General features: G+C 39.9%; 1 protein-coding gene across 2 annotated transcripts in view; it reads left to right on the top strand.

The window, feature by feature from the left end:
* Window positions 1-15,942, top strand: part of LOC134615069 (nuclear receptor coactivator 3-like) — a 102,373-nt gene extending 86,431 nt beyond the window's left edge. For both annotated transcript variants that reach the window (XM_063459442.1, XM_063459443.1), the window contains 14 exons: window positions 267-655; window positions 975-1,849; window positions 3,031-3,166; window positions 4,693-4,881; window positions 6,085-6,318; window positions 6,688-6,814; window positions 6,913-6,978; window positions 8,116-8,287; window positions 8,569-8,871; window positions 10,812-10,916; window positions 11,145-11,370; window positions 12,947-13,112; window positions 14,100-14,241; window positions 15,449-15,942. In XM_063459442.1, the coding sequence (XP_063315512.1) occupies window positions 267-655; window positions 975-1,849; window positions 3,031-3,166; window positions 4,693-4,881; window positions 6,085-6,318; window positions 6,688-6,814; window positions 6,913-6,978; window positions 8,116-8,287; window positions 8,569-8,871; window positions 10,812-10,916; window positions 11,145-11,370; window positions 12,947-13,112; window positions 14,100-14,241; window positions 15,449-15,460 (3,142 nt within the window). In that variant the 3' untranslated portion in view covers window positions 15,461-15,942. The remainder of the gene's footprint in view (window positions 1-266; window positions 656-974; window positions 1,850-3,030; window positions 3,167-4,692; window positions 4,882-6,084; window positions 6,319-6,687; window positions 6,815-6,912; window positions 6,979-8,115; window positions 8,288-8,568; window positions 8,872-10,811; window positions 10,917-11,144; window positions 11,371-12,946; window positions 13,113-14,099; window positions 14,242-15,448) is intronic.
* Window positions 15,943-17,669: the final 1,727 nt, after the last annotated feature.

Here is a 17,669-nt window from a genome sequence, read left to right as displayed (position 1 = left end):
CTCCTAAAGGTATGGGTTCAGTTAATTCAGTTTGAAGTAGACAAAAATGTTGGAGGTAATTCTTGAACTTCTTGACCAAATGTATGTCTTTGTCTCTCCCGCTCCCCACCACTTCTTCCAAAATATTTTATATTTTGTTGTAGAGAATTATGGGAAACGCAGTCCAGTAACAGCTGGTTAGATGTGTGATTTTGTTCTCTTTGGCATATTTATTTTTAAGCTTTTCAAACCTTAACTGCCTTTTTTTTTTTTTTTGGTGGTTTCAGAGAGCAGAATGGATACCGACCCAATCCTAACCCAATGTCTCAAGGAATGCGTCTTCCTGTACCTCCAAACTCCAACCCTGCGAATGCCATGAACCCCTCGCAGCCTCAGTCCATGCCACCCCAAAACAGGAGCTATGGTGGCATGGGAGACCCAAACAGCATGACACAGATGCCTGGCATGAGATACAGCTCTGCGGGCAATATGGGACCTGTGAACCAAGCTCCAGGGATGCAACAGCCCCAATACCAGAACAACAATAACAATACTTATATGAGTAGCCCTCCACAAGGTAGCCCTGGCATGAGTGCCAACCAGTCGAACCTTATGATGTCTCCCAGGAACCGTGGGAGCCCCAAGATGGGAACCAATCAATTTTCGCCTGTTCCAGGTATATTACTGATCTGTCTACAGAAAATATCTCACCTTTTCTAGAAATGCTTTCAAAATTGGGATTTCCAATATTTTGTAATGGAGAGAAAATGCTTTGCGATGATATAGTGATCTGATACATTGTTTGAACTTGTGTGGTACTGATTTTTTTAAATTCGAAATTTAATCAGTCTCTTTGGGGTTTTTTTGGGGGGGGAGGGGGATTTCTCCTGTTTCTTCTGTGGTGGGATTTTAAATGTGGTGTTTTCATGCATCATTTTCAACTTTTTAAATTAAAATTGAGTGTTGATTTGGTATTTTTTTTTTACCATACTTAGGTATGAATTCTCCAATGGGGGCTTCAGGAAATGCAGGAAGTTTCTCCAGTAGCTCTCTGAGTGCTCTTCATGCAATAAGTGAAGGAGTTGGAAGTTCTCTTTTATCATCTTTGTCTTCACCCGGGCAGAAAGTAGAGAACTCTTCCAATATGAACATGGCCCAGCCTGGTAAAATGGGAAATCAGGAGTGCAAAAGCCCTTCCGGTATGTATTGTGAACAAAGTCAAGTGGAGAGTTCTGTGTGTCAGTCCAGTGGTAGGGAACATCTCGGGGAAAAGGACATTAAAGAGAATATCCTTGAAGGGTCTGAAAGTCAAAGAGCGCAAGCCGAAAGCAAAGGGCATAAAAAACTATTGCAGTTATTGACCTGTTCAACGGAGGATAGGGGTCACAATGCAATGGGCAACTCCACAATGGACTCTAGTTGTAAGGACTCTTCCACCAATGTTACCAGCCCTTCAGGGGTCTCGTCCTCAACTTCTGCTGGTGTTAGCTCTACATCAAACCTGCATGGATCAATGCTTCAAGAGAAGCACCGAATTCTTCACAAGCTGTTACAAAATGGAAATTCTCCTGCAGAGGTAGCTAAAATCACTGCAGAAGCTACTGGCAAGGACAGCTTTCAGGACTCTGCAAACTCTGCGCCTTGTGCAGAGGCCACAGTAAAGCAAGAACAGTTGAGTCCTAAAAAGAAAGAGAACAATGCACTTCTTAGGTATTTGTTGGACAAAGAAGATCCGAAGGATCCACTCTCAAAGGACATCAAACCAAAGGTGGAGCCAATTGAAAACAAGATGGGACAATGCAGTAGCTCAAGTGTCCCAACATCTAGTCAGGACAAGGACATCAAAATTAAGACTGAGGCAACAGAAGAGGTATGTCTGTGTTTTGACTCGTTTTGACGTATCCCATTGTCTCAAAATCCCCACCCCCGGAGAAAGCACGCTAAACAAATTACATGCATATTGTCTTTGGGGGTATATTTACAAAAGTGGAGTGTTACTTTAAGACTGTAGGTTTCATCTATATGCTATAGAGCAAGGAGAGGTGGCCTCTGTACTCCAGATGTGGACTACATCTCCCCACAACACCAGCATTATGGAAGATGTCTACAACATCTGGAGTGCCAAAGGTTGCTTACCCCTGCTATAGAGTATTAAAAAAAGTAACAAAATAGCCTTTCTCTGATATTCCTTTTGGGTATAATGCAATCTGGCTTCCTGTTGATCATTGATGTTCTCTCAAATTATTCACACTTGTAAAGTTCGACGAGACTCCTGCCAGACACCGAGGCCCTGATTTATTGAAACAATGTTATTTTTATTTCAGCCGAGATTAGCTCACTTAATAACATGTTATTCTACATGACAGTTAAATCCAGGTTTACAATAACTTCCTGCATGACGTGAACTTAATTGGCATGGTATAAAATGATTTGGTTTGACAAGTTGAGCACACAGACGCATCAGATTTGATTGGAGATAAAAGGACGTTGATCCTATGTACCGAAAAAAGGAACGGTTACTTTTGGTCCCCCTCCCATTTAATGTTAACGCACCTTTAAAAGGATGTTGAATAAAGAGGTGGCACTGCCTGTTTAAATTAATGTTTTATGTTCCGACTGCTTCTCACTTTTATTTATTTGTTTATTCATTCTGCTCTACTGACTTCCGTCATGGGTTAGTAACCCCTTTAGTTCCAACCTTATAAGAGTTCTGTGCTCAGAAGATTAGACCTTAATGGCAACCCTCTAGTGTTATACTCCTAACCCATGTTCCAGATTCTAAACAAAGATCAGAATGCTGGATGGGTTTTCAAAGTGGATGGTTGGAAGTTAAATTATTTATTTTACACTGCAAACTTTTAACTAAAAACCAAGTAATATTAAACATGTAAATGTTCTACTTTTTTTCCCACAACTTAGTTTAGTGCCTTAATATGGGCCTTGCATTTCAATAATATCCAATCATGATTCCAATGGTTACTGTGTTATCTGAAGTTAATCGACTGATTTTATAACTTTCTGCTTTTGTATTTCTGGTTCCCATGTAACTAGGTCACTGGGGACTTAGATCATTTAGATGCCATTCTTGGAGACCTCGCAGGACCCGAATATTATTCCAACCCAATCAGTTCGAATGCCTCACCCCTGGGGAACAAGCAGCCAGTCTTCCAAGACAGCCCCTCGATGGGTAAGAAATGCACCACTACTATCAGCCTTGATCTCTTATTCATCAATAGTTAGATTAACTCCATAAGGGCCAGTGACGTTGCGTGCGATAATCAAAGTATAGTGTGAAATGCCCTTACTAGTGGCAGCTCTGTACTCTGTAACCAGGCCATCCCAAGACCTAGCCACAGAGTACAAAAAAAAAATTATATATAGGGAGTGTGGGGGGGTTTACTTTGATTTATTTTTTTATTTGTATTTCATTTTTCTGATTCTATTGGAACAAAGCTGCTTCTAGACCTCTTATGCGGACAGTGATATTCTACTAGCCGCGCATGCTAGGATTCCGATCTTTTGGTTTGCCCTAGGCAATTTTTTTTTGCTCACCGCGGCATACCGTTAGATCTTCACGAACGCCATTTCTTTTCATGTCCCATATTCTATTGGGACCATTTCATTCTTTCCTTCTCTTCTGCTTCATTTCTCTCTGCCTTTCATTCTTTTCCAGTTTAGTCACTCAATCCTTCTCTATGGTATATTACTTGGTAATATACAAAGGACAATACTTTATTGAGACTTTAATATTTTTTTTTTTTATTCTTTATTTTGCTGTGCATTGCGTAACAACGATGCAAGGATATCATTTTAGCAAATCAGTCTTTTTCAGACAAGCATTAGGCATATACTGTAATTATGGTTATGCACATGTTTTTTTACATTTATTTTGTCATGAGTGTGTCCCTAATGAGCTGCATTACGGTCATGATGTATAGGTATATTTGTCAGATCCGTCATTACTGAGGGGGCGTGGTGCAAGGTGTGCATGTTCCGAGGGCAGTACCGGGGTTTGTGGGCCTTTCATATAGGCTCTTGTGTGGTCAGGCCTAGGAACGTGTGCAGGTCTGTGGGGTAGACCTAGATTAAAAGTAAGGGTCAAGCTGCAAGTGAGTGCTGTTCGTGTGTGTGTCGTCCACCTCGTAAGAGGGGGGTATCTGTCTTTATGCTTGGTGGACCTCTCGGAGGAGGTGGTGCCCCTAACCAAGGGGCTGTCGGGGGAGGGTGGGTTGCGTACGGTACAGTGGTATACTATATAAATGGTTACGTAGAACCGGACCAGGGCCATACATGGCACTATGAAGCGAGTGCTTGATTGTAACATGGTAAGCTAGGGCTCCCTATTCCTGGGCATCGCAGGCTCGTTATTGCGCTGTCATGTGGGCGAGGACATTACATTGAAGATTTTGTTACTGGAAGTTTGTCTGTGCTCTATTTTTAAACCATCTTTTTACAAAAATTAAGTCATATGAAAATGAGCGACCCTGTGAACTGTATTTTTTATCTATTGGCATTGTTTTACATATCTTTCTTTGATTCAAATCCTAAAACGTGTTTTTACAGACCTTTGCCATAGTCACTGATCCATTTGGTAGACCCAGCACATTTACTTGTAGGTTCTATTGTTTGTTGAGTGGATTTCATACTGTTTTCTGATTGGTCGAAAATGTGTCTTTAAAATCACAAAGTGCTACGTATTTCATCTTCATTAAGGTATCAGAAGCCCTCCGGCTGTGCAGATGAACCGACCTCCCTTTAATCGGGCGATGTCATTGGACAGCACAGTGCCAGGAAACGCCACGCCTCCAGTGCGGAATGTCAACTTTTCAATGTTGCAAAAGCAAACCGTGATGGGCAGTCCGAGAATGATGGACGGGCAAGAAAACTTCAACGTAATGATGGGTATGTTTCATGGGAGGGAGAAAGGACCTTGACAGGTTCAAACTTGTGTTCATGCACCACTATTCTCCTAATAACTGCATTTGTTAGACTAGGCCTTTACAGCTACATTTCAGATACCAGCTGCCATCCTGATATTGCTAACTTACTTTCATAGTATGCAGACAAAGATCACAAAAAATGTTTTTCTCAATTTTTTTTTTTTCCAGTCTTTGTGAAAGTATAGTTTATTTTGGAGTTTAGACCTGTGACCATAAATGGATTGAAAGGCAAGGAAGAAAAATTAATAGGCGGCTAATCTAAAGTGTGCAAATATTGGTTCAGCCAACCAACATATTTGTATGTTTCAAAAATCATATCACTGCTTTTTTTTCTTAGTTTTTTTAATATCCATTCATTAAATGGTACCCTACACCCTGTTCAACCCCTTTAGGACTGGCCTAAAGGAACACTCCAGACACATGAAGGACTTCCGCTCGCTTGAAAGTGACAATATATCAATAGAGAGCCAGGGAGGTTTTCTTCTGCTTTTCGTTAGCCCCACAGAGTGAAGGATAGCAGTAAGCACACGGTGCTGACATGTCTGACTTCACTTCTTCTCAATAAGTGATACTACAATTTATTGAGAAGCATATAAAGCCATGATCGTGTGCACGTGCCCTCACACATCCAGCACAGTTTGAAAAGTCTCTGATGTATTCCTCACCACAGGGAGAGAGGGGAGGACTTGCAAAGGCTGCAGACACCATTTCTGCAGCTTTTGCAAGATTTTTTTTTATTCCTTCATGTGCCACCAAAGAGAGTATGCAGAAGAAAATACATGCATGATTTCTTTTATGGGTATATCTTATAAATTGAAAACCAATATCAGATTTTTCAATGAAGTGCTCCTTTTAATTTATTAGAACTTACCTCCTTGATAATATCTATTTTTAATTCTATTTTTTTGGACACAATGTTATTATGCTTAAGCTGTGGGGACAAATAGGATACATGAGTTGTTTCTTTTTGACTTCTGAGAGATTGATCTTCCAACTTTGAAGAATTTAAACCCTACGTGTTCTATCACAATGCAGGGAAAACAGGCTTATTGGTAATCACTAGCAATTTTTTTCCCTTACGGTAGGATCCTCCTTAGAAACTTTACCCCACTGCTACCTGCAGGCCTTTTTTTTTTTTTTTTTTTATTCTGTCATCTTCTTGTAGGAGGTGGACCTAACCGAGGTATGAACCAGCATCCTGCAGGGGACTGGGGGATGCAAAACCCCAACATGAACCGGATGGATTCTTCAAACACTGCATCAGTGGGGAGACCGGGTCCTGATTATAACCCCTCAATGACAAGACCACAGATGAACAACAATATACCAGGGCTTCCAGCACGATCGAACAGCATTCCCGGCAGTAGACCTGTGGTTCAGCAACAAATGCTTCCAATGAGTACGTGGTTTGCTCTGTTGCTTGTTTCAGTAGATCGTATCGCTTGAAGGGCTTTCAATAAGACCTTGCATGAAACACATTTATTTTTAAACTCAATGGGGAAAGGCAATTATCCCCCTGCAATTATCCCCCTTTGTCTTGGATGCAATTTTAGATTACCAAAATGTCCCCTGATAGAGATGTAGTGGGCAGCTTCTAGAGTTGCACCTTAGCACGGTTTCTCTTGGAAAAGTGTGACAGCCTTGAGAATGGAGTTTGATCTAAACCATTCTTCTTGCCTTTGGTTTTCCTTATTCTGTGGTTATCACTGTCTAACACAGACTTGTAAATTGACCTGTTGTTTTTTGTTTTTTTTTGTTTTTTTTTTAGGACCCAATGAAATGAATATGGGTATGGCATCAAACCCCTATGGACAACAAGGTCCTTCAAATCCACCCGGATCCTGGCCTGAAAGTATGATGCCAATGGATCAAGGGCACGGCGGACCTCAAAACAGGTTAGTATGCTGTTCAGTTTATACAATGCGGTGAAACATTCATTAATTCTATTTTAAACTCCTTTTGGGCTGTTCGGAATTGAATGATTGGGTTGCAGTTTTCAGATATCTACTGATGTCTCCAGAGGGCAGCATGATGTATACAAGAAGTTCATACTAACTAGGTGCGTTGTGCTGTAGAAAACGCAAGTAGCTATATTTAAAGGAGATTGGTATGTAAAAATAGGTTTCACTGTTGCATGAGGCCCTATGAAAACTCAAATTTATAAAATTGTTTCCCACTAATCTCTAATGATCATAGTTTGGACTTGCCTTCAAAGTCCCCTTAACATTGTAACAATTCTGGCAGAGCATTGCACATGGCTAAATAAAACAAAAAATCACTGCTATCACTTCTATCCCTTCAGATATTTACCATTGATTTGAACTTTTCAAATGTTTTAATATTTTTGAATAAACTTTTAATTCTTTTTTTAAAATATATTTTCTCCTTCATAATATAAAAATATTTCTTAAAAATACTCTATAAAACAATTCAATATAGCAAAATATTCTTTACAGTAAATATTAAAAGTTTAGCCAAAAATATTAAATCATTTCAAAACCTTGTCATACAATATTAAATGGAAGCTGTTGTAGGGCCTTTCTAAGGACCCCGGTGACTCCTTTCTAAGGACCCCGGTGACTCCTTTCTAAGGACCCCGGTGACTCCTTTCTAAGGACCCCGGTGACTCCTTTCTAAGGACCCCGGTGACTCCTTTCTAAGGACCCCGGTGACTCCTTTCTAAGGACCCCGGTGACTCCTTTCTAAGGACCCCGGTGACTCCTTTCTAAGGACCCCGGTGACTCCTTTCTAAGGACCCCGGTGACTCCTTTCTAAGGACCCCGGTGACTCCTTTCTAAGGACCCCGGTGACTCCTTTCTAAGGACCCCGGTGACTCCTTTCTAAGGACCCCGGTGACTCCTTTCTAAGGACCCCGGTGACTCCTTTCTAAGGACCCCGGTGACTCCTTTCTAAGGACCCCGGTGACTTGTTAGCCGAGTTTCATGACAACCTGGGTGTCACAGTTGAAAAATATATATCTTTATCCACTCCTGTCAAAAATCTCAGTATCACCGAATGTAAATTTATAGTTCTAATGGTTAATATCTTTGTGATAATGCAAGAAGTAGTGTGCATCTATGCCGTCCTAATTTGTGGCTTGCATGTGCAGTTTTATTTTTTGTGCAAGATTTTTTTTATTTATTTTTTATTATAATGTTGTTTTCCTCTACATAACATCAGTATTTTTGTCATTCAGACAGCTAGGTCGAAGCACATTAGATGACCTGTTGTGTCCTCCCTCAACTGTTGAGGGACAGACAGATGAAATTGCTCTCCTTGACCAGCTGCACACTCTTCTGAGCAATACAGATGCTACTGGACTGGAAGAAATAGACAGGGCTCTGGGAATACCTGACCTCGTCAATCAGGCAAGTACTGCTGTCTGTTTGGTGGATTCTTTAGAATCCCGTTGGTCTATCAGGATCTCCCATTAGAGAATATTTATGCAGGTCAACAGCAGAGTGGAATTACCAACCAAGATGGCAAAATGAAAAATGTTTCTGCCCCCTCAAAGTTTAATCTCACAGGGGAGCATTAAAGGAAAGAAATTGTGTTGGTTTTTGGAAAAGAAAATATATGAAAAATAAAAAATTTTAAGCATTAATATTAATCCTTTCAGTTGAAGTAATTATTTTATGTTTTTAATCAGGGCCAAGCAATGGAGCAGCAGCAAGATTCCTTCCAACCTCAAGATTCCCCGGTCATGCTCGACCAGAAGCCTCCGATGTACGGCCAGCCATACGCAGGCCAGGGATCCCCGATGCAAACCGGTGGTTTTAATAACATGCAAGGACAACACGCACCTTTCAATTCAATGATGAGTCAGATGACCCAACAGCAAGGCAATTTCCCACTGCAAGGTATGCACCCGAGGGCAAACCTCATGAGACCAAGGACAAACATCCCAAAACAACTCAGAATGCAGCTGCAGCAGAGACTCCAGGGGCAGCAGGTAAGCAAGGACCTCTTTAATTTCTTCCATTTCTGTTTGTAACAGGTCCTATTGAAATAAATGTGATGAACAATGAACTGTCACGTTTTATCTTTTAGTTCCAAGCACAGATCTCGTAGACTCTGGAGAAAGTATATATGTTTACAAAAAAAAGAAGTCCGTTCTGTCTTTTTGGCGAATTTTTCCAGTTGTGAAAATATTAAACAGTAGTTCTAAGCTAGCGTTTGGTGCTTTAGTAACGTTGTGAGTGTCCACATTCTGGACATTTTATCACCCTCTGACACCTACTGTGAAATAATTTGACGTTTTACACCCTCCGGTGACCGGTCTGCTCTTTCCCTGCACTCTCCACTCACTCGTGATCATTTTCCATCTTCAATATTAAACGAGGTTGTGTCTCCAAAAGGATATGGAAGTGAAGAAAATCAATCGCTCTTTGTTTAAAGAGAAATCCACCTTTAATCGCAAGATTTACAAGGAGGAGAAAATCTGGCCTAATTGTTCATATCTCTATCTCTATCTCTCTCTCTCTCTCTCTCTCTCTCATTCAGTTTGTTCACCTACTGTATACTCTCTCATATGTTCCAACCCAACTCTTCTGACTTTGTCCTCCGTTTTTGGTCTTTGTCTCTTACCGTCACTTCCTGATCTTTTCTAGCTTCCATATTTAACCTTATTTTACCATAGTTTAAAACTTCTAGACCACAGACGCTGGAAAAATACTGAAACCGGGTAGTCCTTACTTTCTCTGTATATCTCTTGACTGGGTTGGAATTTAATTGAAAATCCAACAGTCGTTATGAGCATTTCATAAAGATTCTATTTTTCTGAAATATTAATTTTGCAACAATACAGTCAAAACTAGTGTATTGGTTCACTGTAATTCTAACAACTGTTTTTTTATCTGTCGTATTCATTTCTGACATTAAGAGGGTCTCTTCATTTTTCCATTTCTTGAAATTCCGTCCTCCAACATACTCATGCGCCCTATAATCCGTCTTAGTCTCCGATACATATTTTATGTCAAACTATTTTTATCTTGGTTACCTGTAGGTTTCTACACTGGCTGCTCACCGTTCTTCCAAAATGTTACGGATGCAACATACAGTATTGTGGTTTTTACTTTTTTTTGATTATATGGTGTAGACTTTACTATAAGTAAAAAACAAACAAAAAAAACAACAAAATAACAAAATCGGATCACTGAAAAATCAATGACATGTTTTCGAAGTTAGGGGTTGGGTTGTCTCCAGGGCCAAGTGCAATGTTTTTCTATTTACTGTACAGCCTGATCTTCCACCCAAATTTTGTGTAAACTATTCTACCATTGGCGATAGATATGTATGTCTTACAGAACTTCCCAGTGTACATTGCTGGGTGAGTGTTGGGTCCACTCCTATTGTTGGTCTTAACACTCCCCCACTGGACTGGGTATGAACCCTTAGTAAAACTTGCCAGAATTCTATTTTTCATTAAAAGTTCATTAATACCTTCATATAACTGGCATTTGTATGAAAAAAAATACATACGAAGACAAATCCATTTTTGAACTTCTATATATGTAGTTTTTTCTTTGATAAAAAGCTGAACTTCATTTGCGGGTTTACGGTTTCTTTAAAAGATTAGTTACACCACCCTACATTGCATTGCCCTAAAATGAATTCTCTGTGGAATTGCATAATTTTAAAGCTGGTTACGTCACTTTGTTTTGTGGTTCTTTAGCAAAGAATGATAAATTCCAAAAACCATAAATGTTTTAAAAAGATAGCGATCATCATGATGCGTCTGACTGCAAAGTCTTGTTGAAGTCACAATCTGTGTTTCCATTAGAAACCATGTGTTTGTTTTTTTTCCTTAATATTTTTGGACTATGATGTGTTTGTACAATTCATTCTGCCATCACAAAGTAATCGTCCTGTGTTCATGCATCTTGTTTGCAGTTTTTGAACCAGAACAGACAAGCGCTTGAGATGAAGGTTGAGACACTGAATTCCGGTGGTGCCGGAGTGATGAGACCAGTTATGCAGACGCCGGTTGGATCACAAGTAAGTGAAGTTCTTTCTAATTTTAACGTTTCATGTGTATTAACCCACGTTTCTCTAAGAGTTTCTATATGCATATCACGGCACCTAAAACATCTCTGTCACTTATCCATTTTGTTCTGTAATAATGGAGTCCGACTACACCATACAGACTCCATTATGGGGAAACCTTATTTTTGAGAACATGTGGGGATTGGTGTTGTTTCTTGCTAATCAACCTGTCTTCAACAGCAGGGATTTCTTAACGCTCAGATGGTTGCCCAGAGGAACAGAGAGTTGATCAGCCACCACATCCGGCAGCAGAGAATGGCCATGATGATGCAGCAGCAACAAGGACAACCTCAAGGCTTCAGCCCACCTCCAAATGTTACTGCTGCTGCCAGTATGGAGAACCCCTTAGCTGGACCCCCACTGCCTCAAGCTCCTCCACAGCAGTTCTCCTACCCACCCAACTATGGTAAATAATTACCATTTTTTTTCAATCATCATTTTGGGAAACCAAATTTCTCTGTGCATTAGTAACTGTAACTAAAACAAAGTGCCGTTCATGTTATTGACAAGTTATTTAATAGAAAGCAAAAAAAACCAAAGGAAAAATATCCAGGTACACATGGGTTCTATACCAAATTGCAGACTTTATTGACGTTGCCTGTTCAACTTCAATAAAGTCTGCAAATGGGGGTAGAGCTTACGTGAGCCCCGTTATTTTTCCTGTGGTTTCAAATACGTCCCTCTTGACTAGTGTCTCTGACTGCCTCTCGGCTATTTCTAACTGGATGGCTGTCCACTTCCTTAAACTCAACTTGACCAAAACTGAAATTCTGGTCTTTCCTCCCTCAAGTGTTGTTACTCCTGTGTCTGTCTCCCTCCAAGTCAACGGTGCTACCATCAGCTCCACCACGAAGGCTCGCTGCTTAGGTGTTCTCTTTGACTCCGAACTCTCCTTCACGCCTCATGTTCAATCTATCACCAAATCCTGCCGCTTCTGTCTCAAAAACATTGCGCACATCTGACCCTACTTAACGCCAGATGCGACTATGGTACTGGTCCATTCCACTGTCCTTTCTCGCCTTGATTACTGTAATCCGCTTCTCAGTGGTCTTACGTGCTACCTACTTGCGCCGTTACAGTCCATAATGAATGCGGCGGTGAGGCTCATCTTCCTGTCTTCCTGCACCTTCCACGCCTCACCCTTCTGTCAGTGCCTACATTGGCTTCCTGTAAGATCTAGGGCTCAATTTAAAATTCAGTTTTTTGCTTTCAAATCTCTACATAATGCTGTTCCCACCTATCTATCATCTCTAATACACAAGTATGTCCTGTCTAGGCCCTTACGCTCTGCTGAAGACTTAAGTCTATCTTCTGTCCGTACTCCCACCTCTGATGCTCGCTTCCAAGACTTCTCGAGGGCTGCACCGTTCCTGTGGAACTCACTTCCCTCCTCCGTTAGATGCTCACCCAGTCTCCACTTCTTCAAAACATCATTAAAAACCCACTTCATAAAAGCGTATCAATTAAACTGTTAATAGTCCCCGACTGATTCCTCTCTTGCGACTGTCACTAGTCTAATACTATCCTTACCTTTTGTATCACTTTACCCCACTCCCTCTAACATGTAAGCTCATTGAGCAGGGCCCTCACCCCCTCTGTTCCTGTGTGTCCAACTTGTCTGGTTACAACTACATGTCCGTTCGTCCACCCATTGTACAGCACTACGGAATTTGTTGGCGCTATATAAATAATAACATAATAATAATGAGAGACTGCTAATCGCCCTGGTCTGTGTGGCACCATATTGTTCATCCCCTATGTTGATTGATGCGTGCCCTACCTTTTGAAAACTTTAGAAATAAAGCAAAGAAAACCAAACTGACATTTGTGTCTATACTGTGGGTAAGGTGCCTTGCTTCTGTCGTATTATGGTTTGTACATACTTTGGAAGAGAACGTGTGAAAACTCCAGGTTTGTTGACCTTGAGGAAGCTTGTATTTTCTGCATTTAAATGATTTAACGCTTATTTTTTATCATTTTAGGAATGAATCAGCAGCCTGACCCCACGTTTGGAAGGGTATCAAGCCCGCCTAATGCTATGATGCCATCACGTATGGCACCTTCACAAAACCCTCACCCTCAGACCACACAAATGTACCAGTCACCCGACATGAAAGGCTGGCCGTCAGGAAACATGGCAAGACCCAAGTAAGCCATCACTTTAATTTAAGAAATGAACAGCCTCTATTGCTAATGGGTTTTTATTATATTTTGTGTGTAGGGTGTCCAGGTAGGGCCGTCGGTGAAACACAGGGTATATATATTATTGAATGTCAAGAAGTTTGAGTAAACTTTTAACAAAAGTTTCTTTATTAACTGACCTCAACAGAGCAATATTGAACAATAAGACTGCTTTCTGCTTTAAGATCGAGAAACAAAATCTGCTTGGTGACTTTGATTACAATCGGTGTCATTGGTGCTGGGGACCAGACAAGTTGTTGGTCATTTTAGGAGATCCTTAATGTCCCCCTGTTGGGGCATTTATCAGTATTGAAGAAGTGAAACATGGAAGTTTTGCAACTCTGTTAAAGCAGTTTTTTTTAAATATTAAAACAAAAAAATAAACCTGGATTGTTTGCTAAAATGTGAAATGTCAAAAATTCTAAATGAATTTAAAATCTTAGGACAATATACACTAATTAAATGAATTCTAAAAAAAGTAAGCTATGTTTTTATTTTGCTGTAGTGGTTATGATGCCAGGAGGGCCTTGCTGCCCGATCCCTCACTGCATGTAGTAAATTCATTTTAGAACATTCTTAGCTTGGGTCTACCAAGTGCTGCCCGCTGCCTCCTCTCTGGCGTTGGGAGAGCCAGACTTCCCTCCTTATTAGCTTCTGTTGGATCCCCTGAGCAAAGCTCTGCAGTTAAAATTTAGCTAATTTATTGAGTGTGTCAGCTGATGACTTTTGGCCAATGAGCGAAGACCTGTACTGTGCTGCAGCCAAGTCTCTGGCTCTCTAAAGGCTGTAGTGGAGGTGGGGAGTGGCACTTTGCAGGCTCTTAGTTAAGTCAAGCCGTTCTATAACAATTTGACATGTGGGTGAGTCATGGCACTTGTGTTTATGGCTGCTCTAAATGTTCCTCTGTCCAGACCCTTGTGAAACATTGTGTTTTTGCTTAATGTCCTCCGGCAGCTCCTTCCCCCAGCAGCAGTACAGCCACCAGCCCAACCCTGGAACTTACAACATGATGCACTTAAACGGGAATGGAAGCCACATGGGACAAATGAACATTAACTCCTTACCTATGCCTGGGATGCCTATGGGACCTGATCAGGTATGGCATTATCAATTATTATTTCACTGTCAGAAAGGAAAAGGTTAACCATATCTCCCGATTACGGTGATCATGGAGCTTGGGAGATTATGGGTTAACACGTTCTGGTTTTGTTAAGCAGTTGTTTTTTGTTATAGTATAAAATAAATGAATTTCCTGGCAATCGATCCTCTTCTAGAGATCTCCTAATGGAAATGTTTCCATCTTCACAATCCATTTAAAAATAAGATACACTGAATAGGAAGATTTGGCACCAAAAGTGCTCATAAAACTGACAAACCGTTACACTCATATAAGTAAAAATTAATATAATCTTAGCCATAGTTTTTAGCTTCCCTCCCCCTTCTGTCTTCTGCCTGCCCACGCAGCTCTTGGCAAGCTCGCAAGAAGTGACCTGGACTTTGGCAAAACTAATGCTGTGACAGTGGCCTGGTTGCGTGTGCTATTAAAGAGTGACTAGGCCCCTGATCTAAGATCGTTCCCGAGTCCCACAATGACCCGATGGGCCTTCACCACTACCCTTATGGCTGCACTGCCCACACTATCTTGCGCACAGGCATTGTTGCCAACATAATACGCTCGGTTACACAAGCACACTGTCTGTGTTTGGCTGTTACTGGTAGAGTATGCTCTACAATGTGAAGGAGCCAATGTCAATCTCTGCTCCCTCACATTTAGAGTCCTCCGCCAGTCCATCTATTCAGACTCCAGACAGAATAGCCTGACTCCCTCCTGCGGGTCCCTGGTTCCAGCCACACGTGCCCATCTTATCTTGTTCCCCTGTGCTGCTGAGCAGAGAGGAAGTCAAATGTAATCACTTCCTCCCAGCACAGCAAGCGCTCGGGGGAAACAGTGTGTATTGTATGTTTGACAGCCCTGTTCTAGACAGTCCATGTCTTTACTGTTCTTGTCCCCAGTATGTGTTCATTTTAATAAACCCAGGGGACTATAATCAGATAATACTTTTTGAAAATTATTTGAATGGTATCTGTATGCCAATTTATCCAAAAACTTCAAGAAGCAGATTTACCCGAAGTTGTATTTTTTTTTTTGTCTTTTTTTTTTTTTCAACTTGTATCTTCCCAGAGAAGAAACTACATCTTGTACCATCATAGATCACAATAGTGGTGCTAAGCCTATGTATGTTTGACTTTTTTCTTTCCCCCCCCCCCCCCACCTTAAAACTGTGTTCTCTTCTTTCTAACAGAAATATTGCTGACATGGCGACTATTCTCACAGTGAAAACTCTGCAGTAGAACGCAAGATGCACTATAGAGGAAAATAAATACAAATTCAGATATATAAATATATATATATATATATATATATTTACGCAGCAAGTAGCTCACTTGCATTGGCCTTACAGAGGGGAACAGATGTTTTACTCCTAACCTCCGAAAAGGGCCTTTTATAATCTTGTAACAGGATTTTTAAAACAAAAAATGTTGGAAGACGGAAAAGCAAGAAAATCCATGGTCTTTATAAAAAAACCACACTGTATTAAAAAGGACTTGATATCACTTGGTGCTCAGTGGATTACGATGTGAATTGACAGCAAGATTTTAGTATGTAAGATGGTAGCTGTGTGTGGTAGATTTTTTTTTATTTTGCAATTTCTTCTTCATTATCGCCCTCATCAGTCAACTTTTCAGCCTCAAAGTACCTGGAAAAAGGTATTATTTGGAAAATATATATATATATATTTTTTATTTTGTAAAAAAAAAAAAAAAAAATTGACATTTTAATTGACATTTTAAAATTACTGGCGCAATATATGTATTTTATTTTGATTATTTTAAATCACTTCCAAATTCTTGATGTGAAACTCAGACCCAAACATATAGAATTATACATTTTTATTTTTCCTTGGACTTTTTCAACTTTTCGTGTAAGACAGCCGTGATTTTTGACTTGAGGCGATTAGTTATGGCCAGTTTAAGAAGTTACTCCCAACAATGGACCACACTTCACACCAATGTGCAGGAGATATGCACTTTAAGAGAAACTGATATTACGGAGAAAAGAGTTTGTAGTTTTCTTGAGATTTGCAATAGGGCCCTTTAAAAAAAGAAAATGTACTTTTTAGCTATAAATTTGGTGATAAGGCAATTATACCTGTCCCAACATTCTAGTTTAACCTGTACACATTTTTTGTATATATCTTGATGATAGTGTATTGTATATGACTTTTGTAGGTCACCGGTTTTCTTGAAATACAGTTTTTAGTTTATTTTTTATTTTTTTCCCTTTTTGTTGAACTCTAAAAGTTTGATAATATATGGTCTTGTTACCACCATAAAGTTAGACTTCCATTCCTGTGTGGCAACAATGGGGTTAAATATAAATTCTGAAAATGCTGCTTAAGAATATTACAATATATTCCTTTTTATGTTTAAGCACTTTGGATTAAAATGATGTATCCCAACAAGCAGACACCTTGCAACTCTCTCCACCTTGTTACGAACCATGATTTCTGCGGGGGCAAGAGAACTACGGTTGAATTGCTGTGGAGGATTATGCAAAGATTTTTTCTCATTGTGGTTAGCTAGTCCCTCTTCAATGGGTTAAAAAATAATGGCTGTAATCCTTTGAATCCAAACAGATTGATTTGGGGGACCATCTAAGTGCGGATGAATTTGTTGGTGGTTAAAATAGTAGATGTTAAAGCCTTGATATTTCACAAGATTTGCTTTGTACTTTTAGTACAATTGTAGTTTAATATCTAGAGCGGTGTGATGAGGTCGTTTTTGGCCTCGCTCCTTTAACCCCGTAAGGACCAAACTTCTGGAATAAAAAGGAATCATGACATGTCACACATGTCATGTGTCCTTAAGGGGTTAAATACGTTCCCGGGCCTCCATCTTTTAAAGCCGTGAACAATTCCAGTGTAAAAAAGTGTTTGAGGATTTATAATAATTTAGCTTTTGTTTGTTTTGATTTGAGGTGGGATATAGCAATATCTATGTTCTGTGTTTTATACGCCAAGATTCATTTTAAAGTTAATTTTCTTTGTCTCTACTTGTCTTTTCCCATCTATCTTGCCTTGATACATGGCAAACCTACGTTAGTCTGCGTTATTTGTGTTTAACTCACTCTTGGGTTTTCTCCCATCATGAAATATTTTTTTATGCGAGCATTGATTATATTTGCAAATATAAAATACATAAGGTTTTCATTTTACTGAGATTGACTTTCGCCTGCTCGAAGTCAATGATTTCTAATCTTGGCCTACAAAATGTTTCAAAAATACATTTTTCATGGTGCTCATCCAGTGTTCGCCTGGAAACAAATGAACTGCTAAGATTGCCGATCATTGATTTAGGCCATCGTCATAAAAGTTTAAAATTTTAGCCGCGATATGGAAGCATAAGCTTTATCAATTTCTTTTTTTCAGCACATAGTCAATGTCATTATAAAATTGATTTTGT

The sequence above is a fragment of the Pelobates fuscus genome, chromosome 6 (assembly GCF_036172605.1).
Source record: "Pelobates fuscus isolate aPelFus1 chromosome 6, aPelFus1.pri, whole genome shotgun sequence".
NCBI lineage: Eukaryota > Metazoa > Chordata > Amphibia > Anura > Pelobatidae > Pelobates > Pelobates fuscus.
This window is presented reverse-complemented; position numbering and strand designations above follow the sequence as displayed.